Source organism: Bombus vancouverensis, chromosome 2 (assembly GCF_051014615.1).
Source record: "Bombus vancouverensis nearcticus chromosome 2, iyBomVanc1_principal, whole genome shotgun sequence".
Taxonomy (NCBI): domain Eukaryota; kingdom Metazoa; phylum Arthropoda; class Insecta; order Hymenoptera; family Apidae; genus Bombus; species Bombus vancouverensis.
In genome coordinates this window covers 21,492,548-21,516,872 of record NC_134912.1, presented here as the reverse complement: position 1 = coordinate 21,516,872, position 24,325 = coordinate 21,492,548, and the positions used below count along the sequence as shown (strand labels likewise).

Below are 24,325 nucleotides of genomic sequence, written 5' to 3'. Positions count from 1 at the left end.
CGAATAGCCGAGCGATTGCGTCGCGACTATTTAAGGAGCATTCGGTGAGCCGCGCTCATTCTTAGGCGAGACAACGTACAGAACGGTTGTACGTGACCGAGAACGATATTTCCAGTAATTAAAAACGATCGTTCGTGAGAGTAGTGCTTGTTGTTGATATACGAGCGAGCATCTCATTTAGTGGCTTTTGGTGTAGAGAGACACGAGTGTGAACGAAGCAGAAATCATGGCTGACAGTGGTATCAAGCGCAATATTCCTATCAAGCTCGGTGACTTCAGCGTGATCGACACCGAATTTTCCAACATACGGGAACGCTTCGACGCCGAGATGAGAAAGATGGAGGACGAGATGTCACGGTTCCGTAGCGAGTTGATGAATCGCGAAAGCAATAACTTCTTTAAGAGCACCACCAGGTATGTTGTTACCGAGACGCACCTAACCTTTTAACACGCGTACACCCGGCACGATTTCTCTTCTGTTCGTTCATTCCGATGAATTTCCGAGCTAAGATTCTTTTCAACGTTCTTACAATAATAAATGTTACGCGGCACATGAAATACGAATATCTACGAACGTGACTTTTGATACAAGTGGGAAAATATTTGAAGTACGGATAGATGGAGATAAGATGACTATGGGATCGAAAATTAGCCCAGAAAAAGCTATCGTCAAAGAAGATCGTATTAATGTTATCTTAGGTAAAAGTACGATTATCGAAAGGCGTTAAATTGGATGTAAAACGTACTGGAGTTTTAAGATGAGATATATTTAAAATTTACTCGGATTTGAGTTTACGTCTCGTTTCACGTCGGTTACAGGACCGGTATTTATTTTTCATGGCGTTCTAGAAACTCTTGTTTACATAGTCATCGTATCGAATACAAACGTGCCGTTCCTCCTTCCAGAAGAGCGATCGATATTACAATACATCGTGAACGAAATTCATCGTAGAATAACGGTAAAAGAGAGGAGAGAATCGATGCCTGACGTTATTGAAGTTAATTCGAGTGCCTTAACGCTGCAGAAACAAGAAGCATTAAAACGTCTTTATCCTCGTTTTTGATCTCTTCCGTGTTCGCGATAGATAATGAGTTAAATCGATCGATGCTGCACTTTTCTTGTAAAATGTTGTTCTCATTGAAGACATGCTCGACAGAATGATCGTCAGTTTAAACGCATTCGATTCGAGTCGTACGATCGAACGGTCGCAAAGTTGTTTTTCAAGTCGGCCGATAGAATCAATCAATTTTATCGTGGATCGGGTTACGGTAACAACACGATACGATTTCGAATTTAGCCGACCATGAAAACTCATCCGCGTGAGATATAAATTACGAACTCTGATTATATTTATTCGCTACTTTGTTGGAATTGATTCGTGAAAGTCGATGGTTCAGCGTCGAATTAATGGTGAACTCGTAAACCATAAAACATTCAGCTCACATTATAGGAGGTGCAACAGTGTGCCAATAGCCGCCATTTAATTTTTTTCCATGGATCGATGTTTGCCCGGTTGCACAACAATGTGTTGATTTTTAGCGCGAATTAGCATAACGCTGTGTTCGCGTTACCTCGTCTACCTGCGCATCTACCTGCTTTTGTTATACAGAGTGGTACAAAAGTAACTTAATCCTAAGTTTTGACGCTCGAAGAAAGATGGCTAGAAAGGATAGATATTATTCTTTGTAAAGTTCTGCTGTATATATATAGTTCTATATATTCTATATATGTATATGTATATATATATATATATATATATATAAGTTTCAAAGTTCTGATCGCGTTGCTTTCTGGACATTTCGAAAAGAAATTCACGGAAGGCTTTCGTACGCGAATTTCTCGTTAAGTGGCGAGAAAGCGCGCTGCTTTGACAGTTGTTTGATTCGTACACGTATATCGATTAGCGCGTGATAACGAAACGAAAGCGTAGTGTTGATCGCGGTAAGTGTAAATTAAGGTCGCGTCTCTGCCACTTTTTTTCATCAGTACACACGTACATATGTATATTCGTTTCACGTATTTCAGTAACGTATCCGCTATTTATAGAGGCTTCGTCAGTGCGTTCGCTATGAAGAACGCGCGAGGAGAACCCCCTCGATGTGCCTTTCTTGCTAGGGTATAAACGAAAAACAAACGATCTCGTTGGACGAAAATTTACACCTGGCCTTGGTGTACAGGCTATCCTGAAACGTGCGGAGAGTCGGGTCTCCTGGCACTACGAACGCTTCGTTACGGATGTTTCTCGTTGTTTCTGGTGTATGGCGCGTTTGAAATTCTAATCCCGGTGGAGAGCAACGCTGATTATTTCGAGCGATTGCCTGTCACCGATGCTCGCCAAGCAAATATAGGGGAGCTGTTGCTGGAAATTACGATATTTAAATTTAAGGAAAAATTCGAAGAATTATGAGAAAATTTGTCCTTGCAAGTGTACGGTAGTAGCGTAATTCGCAATTCGACGTGTTTCACGTACAGTTTTCGGGCATCACGTTGAGAAATTTTGGATATTTTGGTCTATCGGAGAACTAGTCGAATCTTGGGAACATTTACATTGGAATTCACGCGGAATAAATTGCGAATTCGCTGTGGATCGTGCGCCGAATGCGTGCCATGTGCCACAGTTTTTGCATGCCAACACCGCGAAAGCTGACAGTCGTGTTATTTTAATAGAAGGCCTGTTCGATCTTGGATATGCTTGCCCGCTACGCGCTCAACTTACTAATTATAGAAGCATCGTTCTAAATTTATTACCCGACTATTCGAAAATCAACACCTTCTAACATGTACGACTCGCGGTAGGAAATCGAATTATTTACCGAATCTGTTACAACGACTTGACGTTCCTTCTTCTCAAAATACAAAGTAGTCGAACCCTACGTCGAAACACGGGGAAAATGTAACGATAATACAGATGCGTAGGATGGTAAAAAAAAAGAAAGCGTGCGAATTATAACGCACGAAGCTGTTCACCGTCGATCACAAATTTTGGAGAGTTCTCGTTAACCAGCCTGGGTAACGCGTTCTCGCATCCTGTTCGGGGGAAGCCCGATCGACGGAAAATAACCTCGACCAAAATTCTACGGATTCCTCCTTGGCAAATGGGAATTTGGGCCGTTTGCAATTTACCGCGAGTTTCGTCGTTTCTCAGACTTTATCGACGATCTCGCGCGTTTGCGCGAAAACACTTTTCTGCCGGAGCCGATGTACATTTGGTCGAATTACTTGTTTTGACTAACGTTTTACATCCATTTGTTCCTCTCCGGTTCTTTTTTAACTTCTTTGTTTTTCTTTTTCTTTTTTTAAGTTTTTTTTTTAGGGGCAGTTTCACAAATGCCTTTGAACGAAGAGGCGTGGAATTTTATGCGCTCGTAAAACGAGGAATGGATCGAATAACCTTTTGCTCGCCGTCAAAATGGCATGCCAATGATTTAATTCGAAAAGTGCTTTCGATCGCGTGAGCGTAAAATTAGATTCGATCGGAAGATGAATATACGTACGTACGTACAGTGGTATGTACGTGCCTCGATTGCCTTTGATGCTTTGGACGAGGTGCTTTCACGAGATTGAGCAAGCCAAATAGTCGGGTGTTTCGTAGCGAATTTATTTATTGCCTGTAAATCGTCGTTTTCTACGTTTTTCTCCGTCGTGTACCAGCCCCGACTCGGATCACAAACGTATACGTACGAACGCGTTAAATAGAAATTACACGATATCCAATAACAGCCGATAATATCTGGAAATTGCGTGCAACGATCATTAGCCGATAGCGATTCTACAACGGGCGTTGTAATTAAATCGAACGATGTGACGAGTTTTCGTACGTCGATTATAATGGACGATTATGTAAACGCAGGTCGTGTGTCGGTCGTTAGTCGAAACGATACGTTGCGTAATAGGTGGCTGTTTAACGAGACTCGTCGCACTGACAAAGAACACGTTCCTTCCTGCAATCTCGTTACACGTATATGTAATTTATCGCATCTGATCGCATCGCGTAGAAACGTTCTTCTCATTACCGAGAGATACTTTGCATTTTCGTTTCCTGCATTTCGAAACAACCGATAGTCCGCGTTCGATAACAGCCGCTACCGCGTTGCGATCAGCCGAGATATTTGACATTTCTTCGTGACAGATATTTGCGGAATCTTAACGCGACAACGGCGTGCTCGGAGAACGCTTATGACGCACGTTGACTCCGAGATTCTGTACTTTGTAATTAAAAGGAGTAACGTATCCTCGCGATAATCCAAAGACCATAGCAACACGATCCAATCTCGTGCTCTCTTCGTTTGAAGTTAATCTTAAGTTTAAAGAGTCGTTGAAACGAATCGTTGTTCTTTGGACTTTTAATTTTAAAACAAGCCACGGCAGAGAACAAGAGAAGAAAAAAATAAAAACGCGTTGGAAAAGCGTTGTGTTCGTAAGCGCGTAGTTTAACGAATCGTTAGAGCGAGTCGGTGTTGTCCGACCAGCAACTGCCGATCATTAGAGAGGATATAAGCGTCCGTTGCGTCAACGCGCATCCTTGACAGTGACACGGTGCATCGGTGTTCCCCACTCGCAATCGTGTACTAAATTGTAATAGCAGCGCGCGGAAAAGGTGAGGAGCTTACGCTGATCGTACAACGTTTTGCGCAGTAATTTTCTGGTTGCGTGGCAGGCGACACAGCAAATCGTTTCTCTCTACCTTCTCGATCCGATTCGCTGATTCGCGAATCGACGCGGATCACCATGATCGTCGACCGGAATGCGTATCCGCCGGATCACAAAACGGTGATTAAACTTCGGTAGGTGACCACGCATAAACGCAGCTTTGCATTTTCACGCCTATCGTTTGGTTTCTCTCCAGGACTCGTTCGTAAGCGCTCGCCTACTTCGTATGCTTTCGTTTCGAATCTATCGGTTTTCGATACAGCGTACACGAATCGTCGAGGCTTTCGATCGTTCGAGACGTATTTGTCGCATTTTTCATCGGTGGGTCTGTCGTAGGTGCTACGGCAAGGTTGCGATTTACTTCGCCAGGTGCTCGTCGTGATTCGGTTTGCAAGTACAATGCCTATTAACTGCTATGACCGATCTCATCGATCGTTTCAAGAGTCATCTTCTTGCGCGCTTTTCAATTTTCGAACGGAAATTCCTTTTGCGCTGTACGAAGCTACCGACGCGTACAACGTTGCCGAATTTCCACGAGTTCCAACGAGTTCCAACGAGTACGAGGTAGGTGTCAGCGGCGCGTCGGCGAGCGAACCACGAAAGCATCAGAAATCCATCGGAAGCTTTTAAAATAACGCGGAGAAGGTTGCCCATCAAGGTCTCCGTTGCTCGAACGTTATACATCATCGAAGCAACGTGTCGAGAACACGTGGAAGGCGAGCAAGCCGCGCGTTCCTAAAATAGTGGTCGACAATCGCCCGAACCATCCTGTTTCCTAGAAAATTAGAAAATTTTCAAAACGTCCACGTACCGTTAAAACGCAGATTAAATATTTAGAAAAGTGCTGTACCACGTAGCTTAAAAAATTCATCTCGAAGAAGGTTACCCTACTTTTATTTTTTTTTTCTCTTTTTTTTTCGACGTAATCAGGTTGGCGAGTGGGCAGCAGGTGCACGGAATCGATGACAGATGATCGCGTCGCGGTCGGTCGATCCGTGGGAGGTGAATATGGACCATTACGAGTTACGAGGTCCGACGAGTCACGTGGTCAGTTGGTGACGTAATCGGTGCTCAGGGACGGCCTAGCCACAAATAGACAAGTATCGTTCGAAATAAATGTTGCCGCGAGCTTTCGAAAATGTTTTCTAATACGCGCGAGGGATGAATCAGTGGAGAGAACCGAGAGTCGATCGCTTATATCGCTTGCGAATTATAAAACCACCTATAACAGACCGTTCTGCTTTTTCGCGTCTATCGGGACTCGAGGATCGAGGTACAGAAGCCGTGGAGCATAGGAAAAAGTATCGAGTAACTATCGAGAACACGACGAAGCAACGCGTTATCGATGGACAAATTGCGAATTAAGAGGACAAGCACGCAGTAGGCAATTCAAATTTACCGCGTTGTTGTAGAATCGGTGTACGGAAGAAAGTAGACCTTGAACGTAATTGGTAGACGTAATTTCGTACGTTTAGCAGTTTGGATATGCAGTTTGGTACTGGTCGAACGAAATTAGAGGTAATGGAACGAGCAAGAAGAGCGCAAGAAAAGAAGCAGGCGCAAGCTCGAAGCTTCCGACTTTTCGAAAACCAAGTTCCCCTTAAATTTCCTTAAATAACTCGAAGATTTCTTGAAAACTCGGAGCACGTAATAACCGTGCCGAGCCACTTGCGAATCGTTCGAACAAATTTCCAGATCCTCTTTGATCCTAAGTAATTACTCGTGCAAGTTGTCGGAAATTTGAGCGGCGAGTTATTTATAGCAACGAACGTTGCACGAAATTAATTCGACCTAACGTTTCGTGGAAACGTACACGGCGTTCGATCCACCGAACGCGTAGGATCCAAGATGTTGCACGCGTGTAATCATCGCGGTGGAATTAATCGGCCGCGTAACGCATTTTCTATATGCGTACTCCCTGGTGCAGCATGCCGAATCGATGTTCGAGACTCGGCTACTTACCTACGATCAGCGGATCAGATTTACGTTCGTCGTAACGTTTCACGGCCCGTACGCCAGTTCCTCTTCGGAGAATTCCTTTGCCGCGATGCTTGGCTAATATGCGCGCGTAACTCGTTACGAAGACAACGAGGAAGTTGTTTGGCGATGCTGCGGAGGCAAGCGATCGTATTCTGGCTGCGTAATTTTCCTTGGAATTTTTCGTTTCCATCGAATAAACAGATCGTCGATAGTCAAATAGTACGCAGAGTACATACGTATCGTATGTATTCGTGTGGAATTTATCGATGGATATCTTGCGCGCTTAATACGATAAGCAGCGAAATAGCCAGCGATTTTTTGTTTCGAATCGGTCCTAATCAGTGCTTATTCGCTCTTTACTCGTCCTGCGGGAAATTTGTATGCGACGTGTATAGACTAGGAACGATCTATCGTTTCGTTTTCGCTTCTATTGCTTGCGATCGAATTAACCGGTCGACTGGTCGACACGGTGCGCATGGTTTCGTAATGCGAAAACGTAATGAAAAAAGCAGTCGTTCTGACGCATCACAGTGGATAGTTACACGATCGACGTTACGTGTATTTTTCTGTTGCAGTATTTGCCAATGCCAGCGAATGTTGCAGACGCTTCCGTGCGTCATTCCGTATTGATCGATGATCGATCAAATTTTGGCAGGAATAATTTAAAAGAAAGAAACGGATAGATTCTACTCGATAGGAAAAACGACTTACAGTTGGTTCGACTTTGTCGGTGTTCGGTTCTTCGACTTACTCGCGGCCCGATCGATCGAGGCAAGGAGAAGGCAAATCGATTAACTTATTGGCAATCTCGGGCGAGCTAGTCATCGATTTTTTTTTCAGGCGGTCTTTCTAGGCCAAGTACAAATCCATTTACATTCCATACTGAGAAATTTACGATCGACTCGTTGAATCCTTGCCAGGGATAAATCGGATGTCCTCTGTCTTATGTTTGTTCTTTGCGCGATGAAATTATAGTCGCCATCGAGCTCCTATTCGACGAAACGAGCAATCGAGCGAAAAAATCTTTGAAAATGCAGTGGAAGATGGAACACGACAACTAGATGGAAAGTCGCGCTCGCGTTCGATCTCGAGTTGGTGACGTATCGCGTGGCCTTTCGAGCCAAAGGATTCCGTGTTGGAGAGATCCTGCTCGGCACGGTTCGCCTCTCGTGACTCGTCGCAACGAGACAGAGCCTTTCTCCTGCCGCCTTCTCCATACTTCATCTCGTAGAACGCTTCCTGCACGTTTTATACGTCTGAAAGGCATTTTGACAGACATCGCGATCTTTTCGATACGGACCCGCTTTTGTTTCGCGTGAAACAGGTTTGCTAAAGGGAAACAGCTCCCTTTATTCCCCCTTGCTTCGTTGACCGACCGCCACCGCCACCGCCACCGCCACCGCCACTGCCACCATTCAACGAACCACCCATTAAATCTACTACTCCTCTTTACCTTTTTTCGATCCCCTTTGGCATCAGGTCGTCGAATGCTGCCTGGTCGTCGTTAAGCCGCTTCTCCGTCTACATACATCTTAGCAAGCGAGATATTTTAGGATCGATTTACGCTTTGGCATCGAAAGATCGAATCAAAGTTGGTTCGGCGTGAGTTCGGACGCGGCTCTTAAATTTCGAAAAATCTCGAAACGTCCAAGTTGCCGGTCCATCGAATATTTCTTCGAATCTTACGAACATGGATCGTCGAGGGAACGCCCGTACAACGCGGTGCATAACGTGAAATGTAGAATCGTGCAGTTTCTACCGTTTCGCCAGTTACTTTTTTCTCTCGTATCGAGGACGAAACTATCTGTGCACGAGCACGTTATGTCGCGTGACAGTATACAGCGACATTTTCTTCCTGAAATCGTTACTTTATCGCAGACAATTTTGTCCTAAGAATAGAAGAGATTGGTCGTCGAACGTGTTCCGTGTACGTGTTTGTTCGGTTGTTGTTTTCAAGCACGTTGGTTTTTTTACGATAAAAATCTGAAAAAAACAAAACGTTATTTCCTAATACGGCTTAATGGTACTTGTCATTTTTTATCAGCTAGATTTTCGAGACTGATATTGATTTCACGATCGTTGCGAATCGTTCGCAAGGTTTCCCATGGTCGCGATTTGATAAAAAATAATAAATTATCCGACAACAGCGATGCCAAAGAAACATCTCTGTTACTTGCGTACGTTGCGTTAAAACGAGTTCGAGGTTTCGCTATACGCGTTCTTTCTCACCCGTCCATTCTATTCGATGAGACGCGTTCGACTAAATGGCCAAAGAAGAGGCGAAGAAACAGCGAATAGCGAAAGCACGACGAGACGACACGTACCGCTAAGAAGATTATTATTAAACTTTCTAAAACAGATATCCGTTTCACGTGCAAGGGTAGAGTACAGCGGAGGGCTAATTTCGAGGGCAATACGACGAGACGTTACAGCCGTAGCGCGCTATTTTAGAAAGGTCCGCGGGTCGGCGACCTCCTCGAACAAGCGTACAGGACCCGTAACTTCCGGCTATCGGTTTTACGAGACTCGCATCGTGCTGGCATTTAACCGTCGATACGCTATAAATAACGACGACGAAGCTGGATAAGTTAATTCGTGACGGCTCGTCGTGGATTAGTTTAACGTCGATTAACCGAAGCGATTAGTGCGGCATCGATCGGTAACGAAGTTGGTTCGAAAATGGGACGAAACAGCGGACGGAAAACAGCTTGTATCTTCTTAATAGCAGCGTTAATTTTGCGATTGTTCGAGTACCGAGAAGTCGAGTCGAACAAAGTACCGACACGTTCGAACGCGTGAAAAATATTCATGCCACGTTTTGTCTCGGCTCTCTTTTCTCAAGTACTCGGCCGCTTTTAACGATCGGACGTTCGAGTTTCTAGCAATACTTTTAGCTATACAAGTTGGTAAACGTTTCGTTTTTCTCTTACGAATGTACAGCGCGTTGTACGCAGTGCAAATTGCGTGGTCGAGATCTTTCTCCCAGGATGTAAACCGTGATCGGTTGCTGGCTCGCCAAAGTAATTTTTTTAATGGCTGATTGGCATGATGCGGATACTTGGTTTTTAGCCTACCTAATTACCGAATTGCCGAGTGATGTAACAGCGTGTAACCCGCAGTGACACGAAGCGTTAACGAACGGAATGCGTCAGCAGTTCCCAAACAAGTGGCCTTCCTTGCTTGCCTGCAATTCCACGATCGAGTAGTACGCGACCAATTTTCGCTCGAACAGGCGATGAATTTTATCGTTTCGAGGTTCCGTAGAGATTTGGGAACTGCTAGGTAACGTTCGCAACGTTGAGAAATGTGTTCTACATCGCTTTGCAACTTGAAGCACAGACGTTCTAAATAAGAGTGCCATCTATTTGGAGACACGCTGTAAACGGTTTTTCAAATAACCAGCGGAGATGTAACTTGCAGCGCTATTCTTACGCCTCTTTCGTATGTAAATACGGAACAATTTTATCCTGGGAATGGACCTTCTTTGGAACTCCTCTTGTACATACCGTTTCCTGGCGACAAACCGAACCGGCTACTCTACTCTATTCTACTCTACTTTGCTCTACTCTACGAACGTCCAGTTGTCTCCTTCGTTCTTCCGTTAAAGCTTAAAGCGCTAATTCGAAAGATACGACTCGAAAAGAAATGGCCGACCGTGCCTGCCGTCGCCCCTTATCTCCGACTTATTTTAGCAACGATAATGATAATTATAATCGACCGGTGGAAGAACGAAGTTGCTATCGACGATTCGTTTGACGCCAGGACACAGCGGAAATTTGTCGAAAGAGAAAAAAGACGAAAAATTGGCGGCGAGGAGAAATGCGGCTGTACGAAACTAACCACCGAAGTTAACAAAATATTAATGTCCCCTGTTCCCCCTTGCTCGACTTCTGTCTCGCCTTCTGATTGGCTCTCTGCATTGGCACGTTGGTGACTAACTCGAAGTCGACATCACACGAGCACCAGTGAACACCGAACATCGACGACCTCGAAGACCGAAGGTTGGGACAAGGTCGACCCTGCAGCACCGCCAAAGCGGTCCGCATTCGACAGCTTCAAAAGGTGACGCTACTGTAAACACAGAGAAAAAACCAACGATTTCTCTCTCTTTTTTTTTTTTTTCTTTTTCTTTTTTAACGTACGAATAGTTGTCTAGTCCCTGTTCTCCTTAGTAGAGGTTCGCCATTTTGTTTTTCATCTTTGCGTAAGAAACGCGAATTGGCGGCTTGCTGTTCGGTGGAATTATACTCGTTCGTGGTATAATTCGTGGCGTACGTTTTTTCGTACTGGCTTCCAGTAAAACAGGGAAAATGCGGTTAAATTTGAACGTATCGAATTAATATTGCCATGGCGGACGAGTATCCTTAAATTAATACGTTTCTCGCGAGGTTAACGATACTCGAGTCGCGTGAGTGTCGAATATCGAAAGTTGCCAGTTACTTGGCTCCGATCGTGCCAATAACGAACCTGTTGCTAACTTTGCTATCGACTGGCGGTTCAGCCTGTCGATCGATGCAAACTTTTCGCCGTCGATATTAATTCCAAGTACTCCGCCGCTGAAACTCACTCGCTGAAATTGGCCTCGTCATCGAAACAGCTGCCTCGCGCGCTTGTCTCAAATTTTATTTCCATGTACGTACCATACTCCTCTGTACCTACTGTGTCTTTCTACCGCTGTCTCACCGCTAACCATAAGCCACCATCGGCAAGAAAACACTGTACAAGGTAACGGGCACGAGACTGTTCACGTAGTTGCATTGGCAAACAATTAACCGCTTGGTGAACGAATTAACTCGAGTGCCGTAGCGTGCGTATTATGTTGTGTGACGTTACCGTAACGATCGCTTTTGGCGAGGTTTGTCGCGTGTTTCGTGAAAGCAACGCCATCGTGACCGGCGAGCGTGTGCCACGCTATAGCGATCGAGTTTCTCGATCTGTCGCATCGTTAGTCAGAGTAGATGCGCACGATTTTAGTCGCGAGTCGTGAGTCAGTATCAATGTTGTGTTTGCTATTGTTTCCTCCCTGTTGCATCGTCACTATCATCGTAGGTAAGGCTCTGTTTCTCTCGAACTGTACACCACCCAGGTCACCCGTAGGCGAACGAGTCTTCGTCGAGACGCGTTCCTTTGTCATTTGTATTGTTTTCGGTCTGAATCGCATCGTCGTCGACAACGCATATTCTTTTTGTGCCTTTCCTTTTTCATTTTTTTCTTTTTTTTTTCTTTTTTTTTTCTCACCTTTCTTCGTCATCCAAACGTTCACGATTGTACCGTGATAAAAGTTACAGTGACAAAGAACGTAACCGATAATGGACGATTGGTCGTGTTGTACCTTTCAGCACTACGACGCAGAGCACTCAAAACAGCAGTTCTCTGAGCCCCCAGCATGATTCGGCCTGGCTCGATGGCCTGAACAGCCCGCTCATCCAGGACGAAGGTGACAGCAAAATGCTGAAGCTCCGATTCGATGTCTCCCAGTACACGCCGGAGGAAATCGTTGTGAAGACCGTGGACAACAAGCTGCTGGTGAGTACCGTTTGCGTTCTTCTTCTCTGCGTTGATAGGGTGCCTCGTTGCGTCGTCTCCTGTTCGTTTCGTCGTGGAAAACACGCAACCGTCCGCAGGTTTCCCATTCGGTCTCCCGCGTAAATTTATTTTTCTTCGAGGTTTATTTAAAAAGACGCGTAGATACCGATAAACTCGTACGATATTTCCAAGGTACGATGTACGGTCAACAGTTTGTTCGAGAAGACGGTATTTTACGCAAAGTTACTTGTTACGTCTGCGACTCGTCGTGGTACGCGCTTATTTTCCTCTCTAACGCCGCTTGTTGCACAACTTGGCAACCGCCGAATCTGGCCCGTTGTTTTATGCAATCGGCGCCGTACGTCTAGATACGTACGTGGAATACCGTGACTTCTCGACGAGTCGCATCGAAAATTGATCGAACAACACCGCGTTTCCAAGGCTTTTCTCAATAGATCATAGAGAATAATCTCTGGTTAAAATCTAAAGCTTCGTATATTCTCCTCTGACAAACGACGCTAAAGACGGGACTCTTATTCGTTAAAGTTTATTTCGAACGCGACGAGAGAGGAAATGACGACGACGACGACGACGACGAGGCGGCGACGCGAAATATCTCGCGCGCGTCTAGCCAAGAATGGCGAACAGGAAGTGGCGGAGAATTTTTTACGCCGGTTTACTGGCACTCGCTACTCTTTATGAACGACGTGGAACGTTGTAATTGCTCTTGTTACGTCACTTCCCGGCAGGAAGTCGGCTCCACCGGTGTTAACTCCCCGTAAGGGCAATTCTCGTTACTTAAAACCGCCGCGCGTCTTCGTAATTAAGTCCGGCATCGCTCGCGTAGCGGGTAGCCAACCTCTTGGTTCATCCAGTTGCTGCTTGTTCGCTTCCACTGGAATACGCGTAACGTATACGCTCTTGAAAAATCGATTGGACGCGCGTAAGAGAATTTACTTTTTGGCAGGAGGGCGGCAAGGGAGCAGCCTCTTTGTATTTTTTAAATCGACCGGGAACGACGTAGGTCGAGATACGCTTTATCTCGTTTGTTTATTGTTTCCGTCTTCTTTAACCTTCCTTTCTAACCAACCGAACGTTTCGTGACGCGATGTATACGTTTCTTACCCTGTCCAAATATTTACCTGTTCTCGCCGCTTCCATGTTCCACGGTTTTTCTACCGTTCACCCTTGCATACAGAAGAAGACGAAAGTGTACACTCGTGTCTAAGCGATCAATTTCGAAGAAATCGCGTAACGAGAAATATCCACTGTCTCGAATAAACGAGTTTCGCGAAGTACGCGCAATGGTCTTCCGAATCGCGAACGGTGGAAAGTTCGACTCGCGATTCGATCTACCATGAGAAAATTAAGAAGCGATAAGCAATTAAAAATTGACGAAAGCGCGCGGACACTAACGAACGATAGGGTGCGTCTGGTCGATCGATAAAACGCGATACGAAAGGAGATTTTCGATACGGTAGGGTACTCGCAAGAGGAAGAAAAATTTACGCAGGAGGTTTGACCAGGAGTTGAGAATTTTCTCCGAAGCTCGTGCGCGCGTTCAAGTTTCTTCTCTCTGGCTGGCGTTCCCGTCGACCCGAACGGAAATAACTCGCACCAAAAATAAGTTTACGGTGCTCGTCACGCCGCGACGGCTTGGAATAACGTTGGACCATTATGGGCGCTCTATAGCGATCATTTTCCAACGATATGTCACTGCCGCTTTAACCTCGACTTTGGCTTTTCGAAAAATTCGAATTTCTTTCTATCGAAACTCGATTGTTACGGTATAGGAATTACGCTTCTCTAAAATCCAATAAACGTTGGAATTTTTTACTTCGACGAAAGTGGAAAGCGGCACGAAAGATTAGCGCAGCGCGAAAGGCGCACGAAGCTTTTCGAGGAACGCGGTGGAAAAATCGAATCCTACCGTTATGCAAACTGGGAAGACAGGGTCGTTGCACCGTGATAGTCTGCCGGCGTGCAATGCAAGAAAGATCAAAGTAACGGAGGATCGCGTATAGCGTGCAGTATATACACCCACGAACAGGGACGGCTTTATTCCGATTTCCTCGCTAAACAGCTGGTCTGGCTCTGATAAACGTCGACCCTCTGTTTTTTCACTGCTCGGATCTCGAAGCGAGACAATCACGGAGACGGCTGGTTATTAAGGCGCCAACGCGATTAACTTCTCTTTCCGTTTCCCCTTCTCTCTCTCTCTCTCTCTCTTTCCTCGTCAACATTTTCTCCAGCGCGAGTTTTAATTAGGTTCTCTGGAAGCTTCGAAAGCTCGAGTATTTAAACATCTTTTTATCATTTCAAGAAGGGAACCTCTCCGTATCGTTGATACCTTCGATCGCACTTTTCCAAAGCTTTCGAGTCCAAAGATATTCCCGCATCGAGAACGCCAAAGTATCGTCGAAACGATTCAACGATCGCGTTGCATAACGAAACAGGCTCCGAGTTGTTCGCGATCTTAGCCCATTACGCGTCTCTGGGACGTGCGGAGATGCTTTTTTCGGTAAAGAGCAACGAGCGTGAATCGGCGCCATCTTCCTTAACCGGTCCCGCTCGAAGGGGGCATTTTAAAGAACGGCTGCCGTCTGGAAACAGGTTGACCGCGGTTTTATCGTGGTCAAGGTCTACCGTGAATTCAGGTCGGCTCTGCTCGCGTATCACTGTCCTTAAAGGGCTGCTCCAAGGACGCGTTCCGAAGGATGAGCACCGGACCGAGCGAAGAATGCGATCTCTGCTTATTGTGTAGCACGATCACGTCATGCTTGCTCGATAAAGTACGGCTCGGACAAATAGGAGCAGGGACCGGTTTATTCAGCGGTTTTGTTCGAACGAGGAACGCGGTGGAGCGGCCACTTGGATGAAACGATTGCGAAACGCGTGGCGTGGCGTGGCGTCGTTCGTTTGCCCGTTTCTGGCAACTGGATCGTCTCTCCCTCCCGACAAGAATAGACCCGATCGATCTTCCATAACCACCGATGTCGTTCGCTTTCGATCTGCGATCTATAGACTCGACGCGGTTGTCGTTTCAGTGACTGCAAACGCTGCTATGGGTGCGGGGATCCTCGTACCGAGCAAATCGTTTTCGCTTTACCGTCCTAATTTATCGAACGTTGCCTTGGACGAGCAAAGTCGTATACTAACGGGGATACGATGTCACCGAAGGGTTACTGGTATCGGTGAATTCGAACTTGGTTATTTTTATCGGCCTTTGCCATTACGCTGATAGAACGAAGACGCGAGACGAAAGAGAATTATCTAATCGAATCGGTCCCGTTTCTTAACGTTATTTCGAGAAAGTGCCTTATTTCCAAAGATATTAGTTGCAGTTTTTTTTTTAGAGTATAACATCGTTCTAACAGAGTTCTTTCGAGTAATACGTTTTATCTTAGCGAACGAGAAGCTCGTTACGAAAGATGACACGGGAATGGTAATAAGAGTAACTGTAACGATGCCAGAGCACGAAACGATCATTAATTGCAGACGATTTTACACTCGCGTAGAACTTCTCAAGAAAACGTACGATCGAAGAAAGGTTTATATCGAAGCACGACGAAACGATTCGACGAAGATGACACACAGTGTGCGATTATTTTTCACGATGTACACTTTTATGGTGAACGCGCTTTGGTCGAAAATTTGGATCGCTAACGAAGTTGTTAAGGAAACACGACCTTTGGTTTTTTCGGTCAAGGAGAGTGTGCCATTAGACAGCCCGGAAAGGAGTCTTGCGTTACACCGACGCTTTAATCGACTTTCGAAAGCTCGACGGTCGGCTCGAGAACGCCTCCCGTTTTACGCGTTGCTGCTGTTTTCACGGGAAGAAGCAGAAGCGGGAACAATGTCAAAATTTTGGTGGCTATATTTAGCTTCTGAGTCACAGCCACTTACTCGCGTTTCTGCACGTTCGAAATTTTAGTTTCTTCGTCGGGGTATCAAACGTCAACGTCGTGAAAATTTGCAAAAAGCGTAAATCGCGGATTTATAATTAGGCCGTGGTTCTTTTGGCGGATTAAACTTAATCGGACGAGTGAGAAATCCAAGTAAAAATCTACCTCGTGCGCGAAATATCGTAACGTTTTTGCAATTTTCTATAAATGCGTAAAGAACCACGGCCTATTTATAGCGAATAAGAGGAGTCTGTCGTTTTTTCTCGATCAACTATATATTACTATCGCGGTACAGGATTTCCTTTAGGAGAGATCTTGGATAACTTTCATCGAGATAACGTGGAAGAAATCGTTACGAGATAGTCGAGTAATTAACGCGACATTCGTGCTTTCACAGTCCTCCGGTTCCTCCACTCCGCGTTGCGATAGTCGTGGAAGATGTTCGCTTCCGGAACGTGCAAAGATTGGAGAGATTCGATGGAGAATTCGCATCCGAGTCGAGCCGTTACAGCGAGTTGGTCGCCGTTTGCGTAATCCTCGCGGATCCGGTAAGACGATCCTCGCGTTGGAAAGCTTAGATCCGTGGCAGAGTCGAGTTACCACCAGTTACCAGCCACGTCCATCCGTGTCTCCCTTCGCCTTGCCATTTCTCCCAGGTTACCCTCTGTCTAGGATTACCTGCGGCTCCACTGCTCGCTCGCTTTTCGTCTTTTACGGCCAGCAGCCCGATCGATATCGCCACCAACTCCAGCAACACGAAACAGAGCAACGCCAGACACGCCGGAACACGTTTTTCGTTCTTCCCCGGCTCTGTGCTTGATGCATCGATTCGCTGGGTCGCCGGTCCGCGTCTATCGAATGCTCCACAAGTATCTTTGAAAATCTTTGTGCAATGCGTACGATCGAAGGGTTCGCAGAGAGACAGAAAGTTAAACGTTGAAACGCGTTGCTGAAAGTTTTCCTCTCGTATCGTTTCTTCTTCGAGTCTCTCGATCGTTCGTAGTCGAACGATCATTTTCTACGAATCTTCTGTCAGATCTGGAAACCGTGTATCGCCAGAGGTTCGATTCATTTTCTATGTCTTTACCTATTTCAAACGTTCGATCGTTCGTCCGTCCAGACCATTTAATTTCCTAGAAGGCGTATATCGCTCCCTTCGAAGCAAAACTCCAATTTGAATAAACGAGCGGATTAAACGACCTCCGATTCTGTCTTCTTTGTTCCACGAACGAGAAAGTGGAGGTGAAAGCGTCGCTCGAATAACGCGTTGGTTGTGCACCTTGTAATTGTATTAAATTAACGAAAGGCGGAGTAACTCGAGCTGCTCTGTCCGGAGGAAATTTTCTTTTCGTCGTAACGTTGTAACGTTGTAACGTTAAGGACGCCGAGTGACTGTTACCGTTAAACCTATCGATCTTACGATGTGCGGTGCGCGCGACGTTGTAGCACGGTCGTTGTTAATAGCGAAACTACGCCTCTGTTACGGGATCTCTATAAGCGTAGTTCGAGTTACAGATAACTATCTGTATATACGTTTTGTTACAGGCGATTCGATGAAAATTCGTTAATTTCTTCGCTGTAACGCCGCTAGAATTTCTAAAGCTCTTTTCTTCTTTTCGTAAATTTTCTCCGATCGAAGAAGGCTGAAAAGGCAAAGTGCTACAACTTATCTCCGATTATGGAATCATCGCGATAGCCGGTTTCCGCGCGAGCGGCTGATCGGCGTGGAGGTTGAGACCACCGGTACTTTCACGCTCGCTCCGTGCGGCGAACGTTCCAGTTTCCAAGCCGATCTTCCGGCTCTAGAGCGACGGTCGTGTTATTATCGCCGCAACGTGCTCCGTTTGCACGTATATCCTGTCTCTCGCGCGTGTCCTCGACGGACATTTGCCTCGTTCCGACCATATCCACTCTTCTTCCTTTCTTTTCTTTCCTCTGTCTTTACCCCCCCCCCTCCCCCCCGTGTTCGTACCTCGTAGAAAAAGACGAAGGAAGAAAAGAGCGTGCTACCTCGAGATCGTAGCAGGCTGGTTCCCTGCCGGTGGCCTGCGAGTCTTCGCTTTCTTGCACCAGTTGTTCCAACGAAACAGCTCTTGTCCGCGCAAGCTGTAGCGTCGCGGTCGACGCCGTTTTACCGCGTAAGGGAAACAAGAGCAGCGAGAAATTCAGCGTATACGATTTTAGAAAGTGGCAACGGTGTGACAAAGGGGTGGATATTTTGTAATCCATCTCGATTATTTCTCTCGAATGGGACGAGAAATACGTATCCGATTCGAACGATCCGTAGAGCGATACAGATGAAACGCGATCTCTCTCGAACGAGTTGCGTAACGACGCGTATCGACGAGGCGTTCGATTTGCCAGACCTTCCTCGACTTCTCGCAAGGTTAAGGCCGGGTTATTTGGTTCGTTGGCAGGCGGAGAACGCGCGGGCAGATCGAATTGGTCCAAGAACGAGAGCACCGCGTCGCACGGAGCCTCGACATCGCCTCGACATCGTCTCGACATAGCCTCGGGTCGAGCCGAAACGCAGCTCGTTAACTCGGTGCGCGTAACGCAATTAGCGTGACCAACCTCGCCCACCCTCTCGAGCGAGCGTTGCTGCTCGCGGGTGCGGTCAGACGTATTCTGCACTTGCATTTTTCCACGCCGAACCCATAGAGGTACTTGAAGCGTATCCGTTTGTGCGCATACGCGTGTGTAACGCCTCTGCCCATTAAAATACCGCTTGGTCCTTTAGATCTGTACGTAAACGTGTACGTTGTCGCTTGGCCTTTCAAACCGCTTCGATACGACAAGGAAATTTTACGTCAAAGGAGTGGAAGATCGTTCGATCGAGTACCCGTAGGAGCGTCGCGGCTCGATTCTTCCCGGCAAAGTAAAACGAATTAATCGATCAAAGTTGTCGTACGCGTCCAGAACGAACGTTGCGATCGACGACAGAGTTGCGTTTAGGTGTTCGTTAGCTTCTTTCCGATTAGGTTCGAATACTCGTGCGAAAAACAAGACAAAAGGCCAAGTTCGAAGTTACGTAAATGTTCGAGCATCTAATCGTCAGCCACGGAAATAAAAATATACGATGTAAGTTGGAGAGAGAATCGTAATTGCGTACTTTATTTACCGCGATACGAGTGCCCGAGGTCGTTGCAACCGAAGTAATCTACTTACGGGTGAAAGAGAACGACTCGACGACGTGTTGGCGATGCGGCGCGACGTTCCAAGCGAGTAAAAGTTTTTCGGGAAACTTTCTTCCGCGTCTTTGGATGCCGGAGAACGTCGTTGTCCGATGCTTACGCGATTATACGCGGTTGTTCCAACGACGCGACGTTCCCTTACTTTTACCTAACGTGGCGTACAGAGGCATTGTTCGTTTTTCACGTTTCCATCTCGATCGGTACTCGGAAACGACGCGCGATCCAAGAACGCGTAATAAAGTATAATTATTCTTAATTAGCGTTGGTTACTTTTCTACGGTTATCTAGTATCCAACGTACGATCGATATCAAATCGATGGAACAAATTACGGCGAATAACGTTATTTCGAATTCCACCGTATTGTTACTCGAACTGCGTAAAAATGAAAGAAAAGCGCAACGTGATTGCGGAAACTTGCTTTGTTACAAAAATCGACGATGTACGAGAGAAGAAGAGGATGCCGGAGGAGGAGGTAATTGCTCGATACGGGAGATAAATCGTGCTAGCGTGTAACAGTACCTAAATACGTCGATGACGCAGTCTGTATCGGTTCTCTATCGTGACGTAACGCGCTAATAAGATTCATTTATACGAAAACCCGTAAGAAATGGCCTGTCGTGACACAATATTTACATGACCGCTGCTCGAACACGGTTGTTCGACGCTACACGGCTGCCTGATGCAACGTCTATTTTTAATGCGTCTGTCAGACGTATTAGCTACCGGCTAGCTGCTGTCCGATTGTACAAATCGACGAGAACAGATATAGGTAAACGCGTTGATTTCTGGTAACACGATCCTCCGAATAATTCCAACTTTTCATCCAGGCGAATAATTAAACGATATAATCGATTAAACAATCTTTTCCCTCGTTTTATCGTTCGTACCTGGCAGATTAGCAACTTCTTTGAAATTTAGAATAGAAAAGATTTACTCGTTTCTTATATTCCGGGCCAAAACTATTCGTCCCTTCGCGTTCTACCGATAATTTCGGAAAAGCCATCGATATTTGAAAAACTTTCGTAATATGACGTTATTGTCGTACGTTCGACGAGTGCTGATCGAGACCTCTGACACTGTTAGTCGTTATCCAAGAGTGCGCGAGTTTTTCCTAAGAACTACTCTGCATATCTTGCTCGCTGTTTCTCTCTCTCTCTCTCTCTCTCTCTCTCTCTCCTTCGCCTCAAGTTTTCCACCGAGATACAGACTTGTTTCCGCTCGCGTTTCGCCCGAACGGTAAATCGCACCGTGTACAGCTGCTATATCGGAGCGGAGTCGATCGACGGTATCCGAAAATCGTTTCGCGACACAGAAGGAATAACGACGAAAGCGGTCACGCGATCCTGCCGAGTTCCGCAAACTCGTAGATTTCTCGATGAAAGAAACTAGATACTTATTAACGTATAGCCGGCGTACTATACGTAAATCGTAAATACCTCGTTGTTGCTGGCACTGACGCTAGATTCTCGAGTTGGAATACCTAAAATTAGTCCGCATATTTCGTACACGCATCATCGAGCGATACGCGTATCTTCCTACGCTAAAGAGGCAACGAGCGTCGCATGTCGAGAAAAATCATTCGGAAACTACGCAGGTATCGGATATCGTTGGACGATCGTTGGCTCGATCGCCAAAGCGATGGTGAAACGTTGGCAATGGCGGTGCGTACGTACTTGGCAAAAGTACGTTTGAGTTATCGTTACAGGTGGCACGGCATGCTTCTCGGATCGTCGGTGGCAACGAAGCTCGAAAAGCGTTGACCGATCGTCGTTGACCAAGGAAAAGAGGAGAAAGATATCGGGCAAAAATCGTCACCGAGTCGTATAATATCGTATTTCGTTGATCGATCGTTGATTCTACGTGGTTATTCGCTTAGCACGTATCTGCCGACCTAGAAACATCCATCGTTACGAATGAATTTTTATTTGCTCGCGTGAACCTTTGGTCCGTGGATCGATCGCTACGTCCGCGACGGAACGAACGTTTGGCGTGCCCGTGTCGCGAATCGCGTTGCACATCGAACGACGTTCGCGTTGCTCGTATCTGACGGTAGTAGCCAATAGATAAAGCGGAGACGGTTAGTCCGCGATAAAAAGCTGCGATCGATCTTCGTTCCTGGAACCGTGTCTCTCGCGCTTTGCTCTCAAAACTGATCAACGGGATACTGTAAAGCCTCGAATACCTGGAGCGCGATACATCAAATTTCGTTGTACGTCGTTCTAAGAAATCAACCATCGAGAAAAGTCGACGCAATTTTCTAAATATCGATTTGGAGACGCGCGTGGATACGGAGGTGGAATTCGTGGCGCCCTTCGGCCGCCATTCCCATCCGCTTATTATTTTAGCCTCGATTCCTTCCTTTTTCCACCCTTTGCACGCCACCTTCGTTTTATCACGAGGCTCGACCGGTAGTGGTCGCCGGCCAATCAGAGTCGCGAAACGTCCATGTATTCCGACTTTATCGTCGTCCCCTTCCATAACCTACTTTCTCCAGGCGCCCGTATTACGAGACACGCAACCTCTGTCTTTTTTACCCTCGATAGCTTCAAGAGGGAAGCTCGCCCTTTCCGCTTCCGAACACGCCATGCCACGAACGCTCTGAATTATTCAACGAGCAATTGTTTGCCTACGAGCTTCGAAAATAACGTTTACGGATTTGATATTTTCGCGTTATACGGCAGAGAGAAGCCAAAGTTGAAAATTTCTGCCGTGCTGCGTACCTAGTAAGACGAGATACGATCGATTTTGAGAAGCGAGCACGTTTCACCGCTGTACGGTAGACAATATGTGCTAAACTATATGGTAGACGAGATAAATATCGAAAGTTAGTTGGTTAGTTAGTTGGTATGCGTCAACGTTACTCGCTTTTAACCCTTTGCATTCTGAACAGATAACAGCGTCCGAATAAAATACGTTGCTAAAACTACCCTCGTGCGTTCTGTGTTATCGCATCCGTTGACCAACGAGCGGAACAATGTCGGTCGTTTTTAGCATGCAGCTCGCGTGATCGCAGAAATGGGTCTGTCCTAGCTGATTTATTAATACGAACGCGCTTAATCGAACCGACGACCTGAATTCTTGGCCTTCTCTTGGCTTATGCGCGCTACGAAATCGATGGATTTCCCGGGAAAACGAATGTCGGTCGATTCGCTTGTACTAAAATATTTTTCGTCCGTAAGGGAAGAGAAGAAAAAAAAAATTACTAAGAAAGAAGCTAAGACGGTAGAATACAAGGAGCGCGTATCGTGCGAGAAAATTGTTACTTTTTAAATCGCCTAATTTTCATTTTCGTGTGTCCAGGTCCACGCGAAACACGAGGAGAAGACGGAGAGCAAATCGGTGTACAGGGAGTACAACCGTGAATTCCTACTGCCTAAGGGAACCAACCCCGAGAGTATCAAGTCTTCGCTGAGCAAGGACGGCGTGCTCACCGTCGAGGCTCCGCTTCCGGCGATCGGCACAGGCGAGAAGCTTATCCCGATCGCGCACCAGTAGACGCTCGATCGACCGGACGAATACACGACGAAACGGTTCTTAAAACTCCCTTCGAAATTCCATGATTCGTGTGTCCGTCGGATCGCTCCCTTCCTGCCCTTTCCATCGATTCCCGTAAGTCCGTTTCTCTCTTCCATTCTTTCCTTTTATCCCCCTCTTCTTTTGCTTTTTCTCCGTTTTTTTCTCTCTCCACTCTTTCGCTGTGAACTTTCGGTTTCCTTCTTCGCTCTTTACTCGAACGGTTTACTCCACTTAAATCGAATAAATTCTATGCTTTTTTCAGTTTTTTCCCCCCCTCCTCTTTTATTTTTCTTCGTTTCCTGATTGAAAAACGATCGAGATTCGGTATTTAAATTTCGAGACAAAACGTGTGATAAATTACGAGTATAAAACGAGAACTAGCGGGAAGGCAAGGTTCGCAGCGAAACACGCTTACTTACACGCGCAATTTTGAAACTTAGTTTTTCACTCGAGTCTCGAATATGGCACGAGAAAGCGTATCTCTCTTCGAGGAAACAAAACGAAAACGTTCGTTCTAATTAACTGTTTTACATCGAATAACGAAAAGTATCCAAAATTTTGCCCCTTTTCGCGAATTTCTTCAAACGTTGCTATCCGATTTGACCAAGACCGACTGTAACTTGAAAGAGCTACGTAGAAAACGAGATAATCGAACGTCGATGAGACACGAATCCTTTATTCGGAGGCTGTAGAATGTAACGAGCACGTTCGACGTCCATCAAACGAACCGCCTAATTTTGTATAAAAAAAAAAAAAAATTACTGTATAGGTGTTTGATATGCAGTGTCTTTTTTGATCAGCTTTTTGTCGCTTTGATATACACACACGTGTGTTTATAGGATTGCTATCGATCGATGGTAACTCCAATCAGCTGGGAATCGATCGGTAAAATCAGCATCGAAGATCGTAGTTCGTTACGATCAACGAAAAGAAGAATACATATATTATATATAAATATATATATTTATATATATATATTTAACGATTGTAATGTTAAGATATAAGCGACGCGTAGGCGTCGTGTAACGTGTAGGAAATCAAAGATATTTGATAAGTTGTTATTCTTCCTTTTGGTATCTACCAACTTTCTCGACGCTTTGATATGACACTTTCTTTTACGAAGTACGTAACACTTTTTCTCGGAAACGCGCATTGCCTTTAATCGAAGAAAGATAGAACAGAAGGATTGTAACTCTTGATAGATCGTGTTTCGTGAGAGGCACGAATTAGGGAAAAAAAACATTTTTGAAATTTCGAAAACTGTACATCGCAAGGTTTATCGAAAGAAAAGCTTCGATCATCTGTAAAACGATAACTTACAAATGTGTTAGTTTTTAGGTGTACTACGTTAAAAGACTATAACACGAGAATGCTTAAACTATGTTAAGCATTGTAATGATTATTATTATTATTATTATTATTATATTATTATTATATTATTATTATTATTATTATTTATGAATATTTTACTACTATCGAGATACGTATGATGTTTAAAAGGTAATGCGAACTATGTGGAAGTTTAAATAAAAATAAACTTTAAAAGAGAGTA

General features: G+C 45.5%; 1 protein-coding gene across 3 annotated transcripts; it reads left to right on the top strand.

Moving 5' to 3' along the window:
• The first annotated feature begins 45 nt into the window (after positions 1-45).
• LOC117160123 (alpha-crystallin B chain) lies at positions 46-24,322 on the top strand. Of its 3 annotated transcripts, none has more exons than XM_033340595.2 (4): positions 46-414; positions 10,577-10,693; positions 11,971-12,157; positions 22,558-24,322. In XM_033340595.2, the coding sequence occupies exons 1-4, from the start codon at positions 227-229 to the stop codon at positions 22,750-22,752; spliced, it is 687 nt and encodes a 228-aa protein (XP_033196486.1). In that variant the 5' UTR covers positions 46-226; the 3' UTR covers positions 22,753-24,322. The 3 variants fall into 3 exon arrangements, with proteins under 3 accessions (XP_033196486.1, XP_033196487.1, XP_033196488.1); XM_033340597.2 differs by lacking the exon at positions 46-414 and adding an exon at positions 4,654-4,785; XM_033340596.2 differs by lacking the exon at positions 10,577-10,693 and having other exon boundaries at positions 47-414.
• The last annotated feature ends 3 nt before the right edge of the window (positions 24,323-24,325 follow it).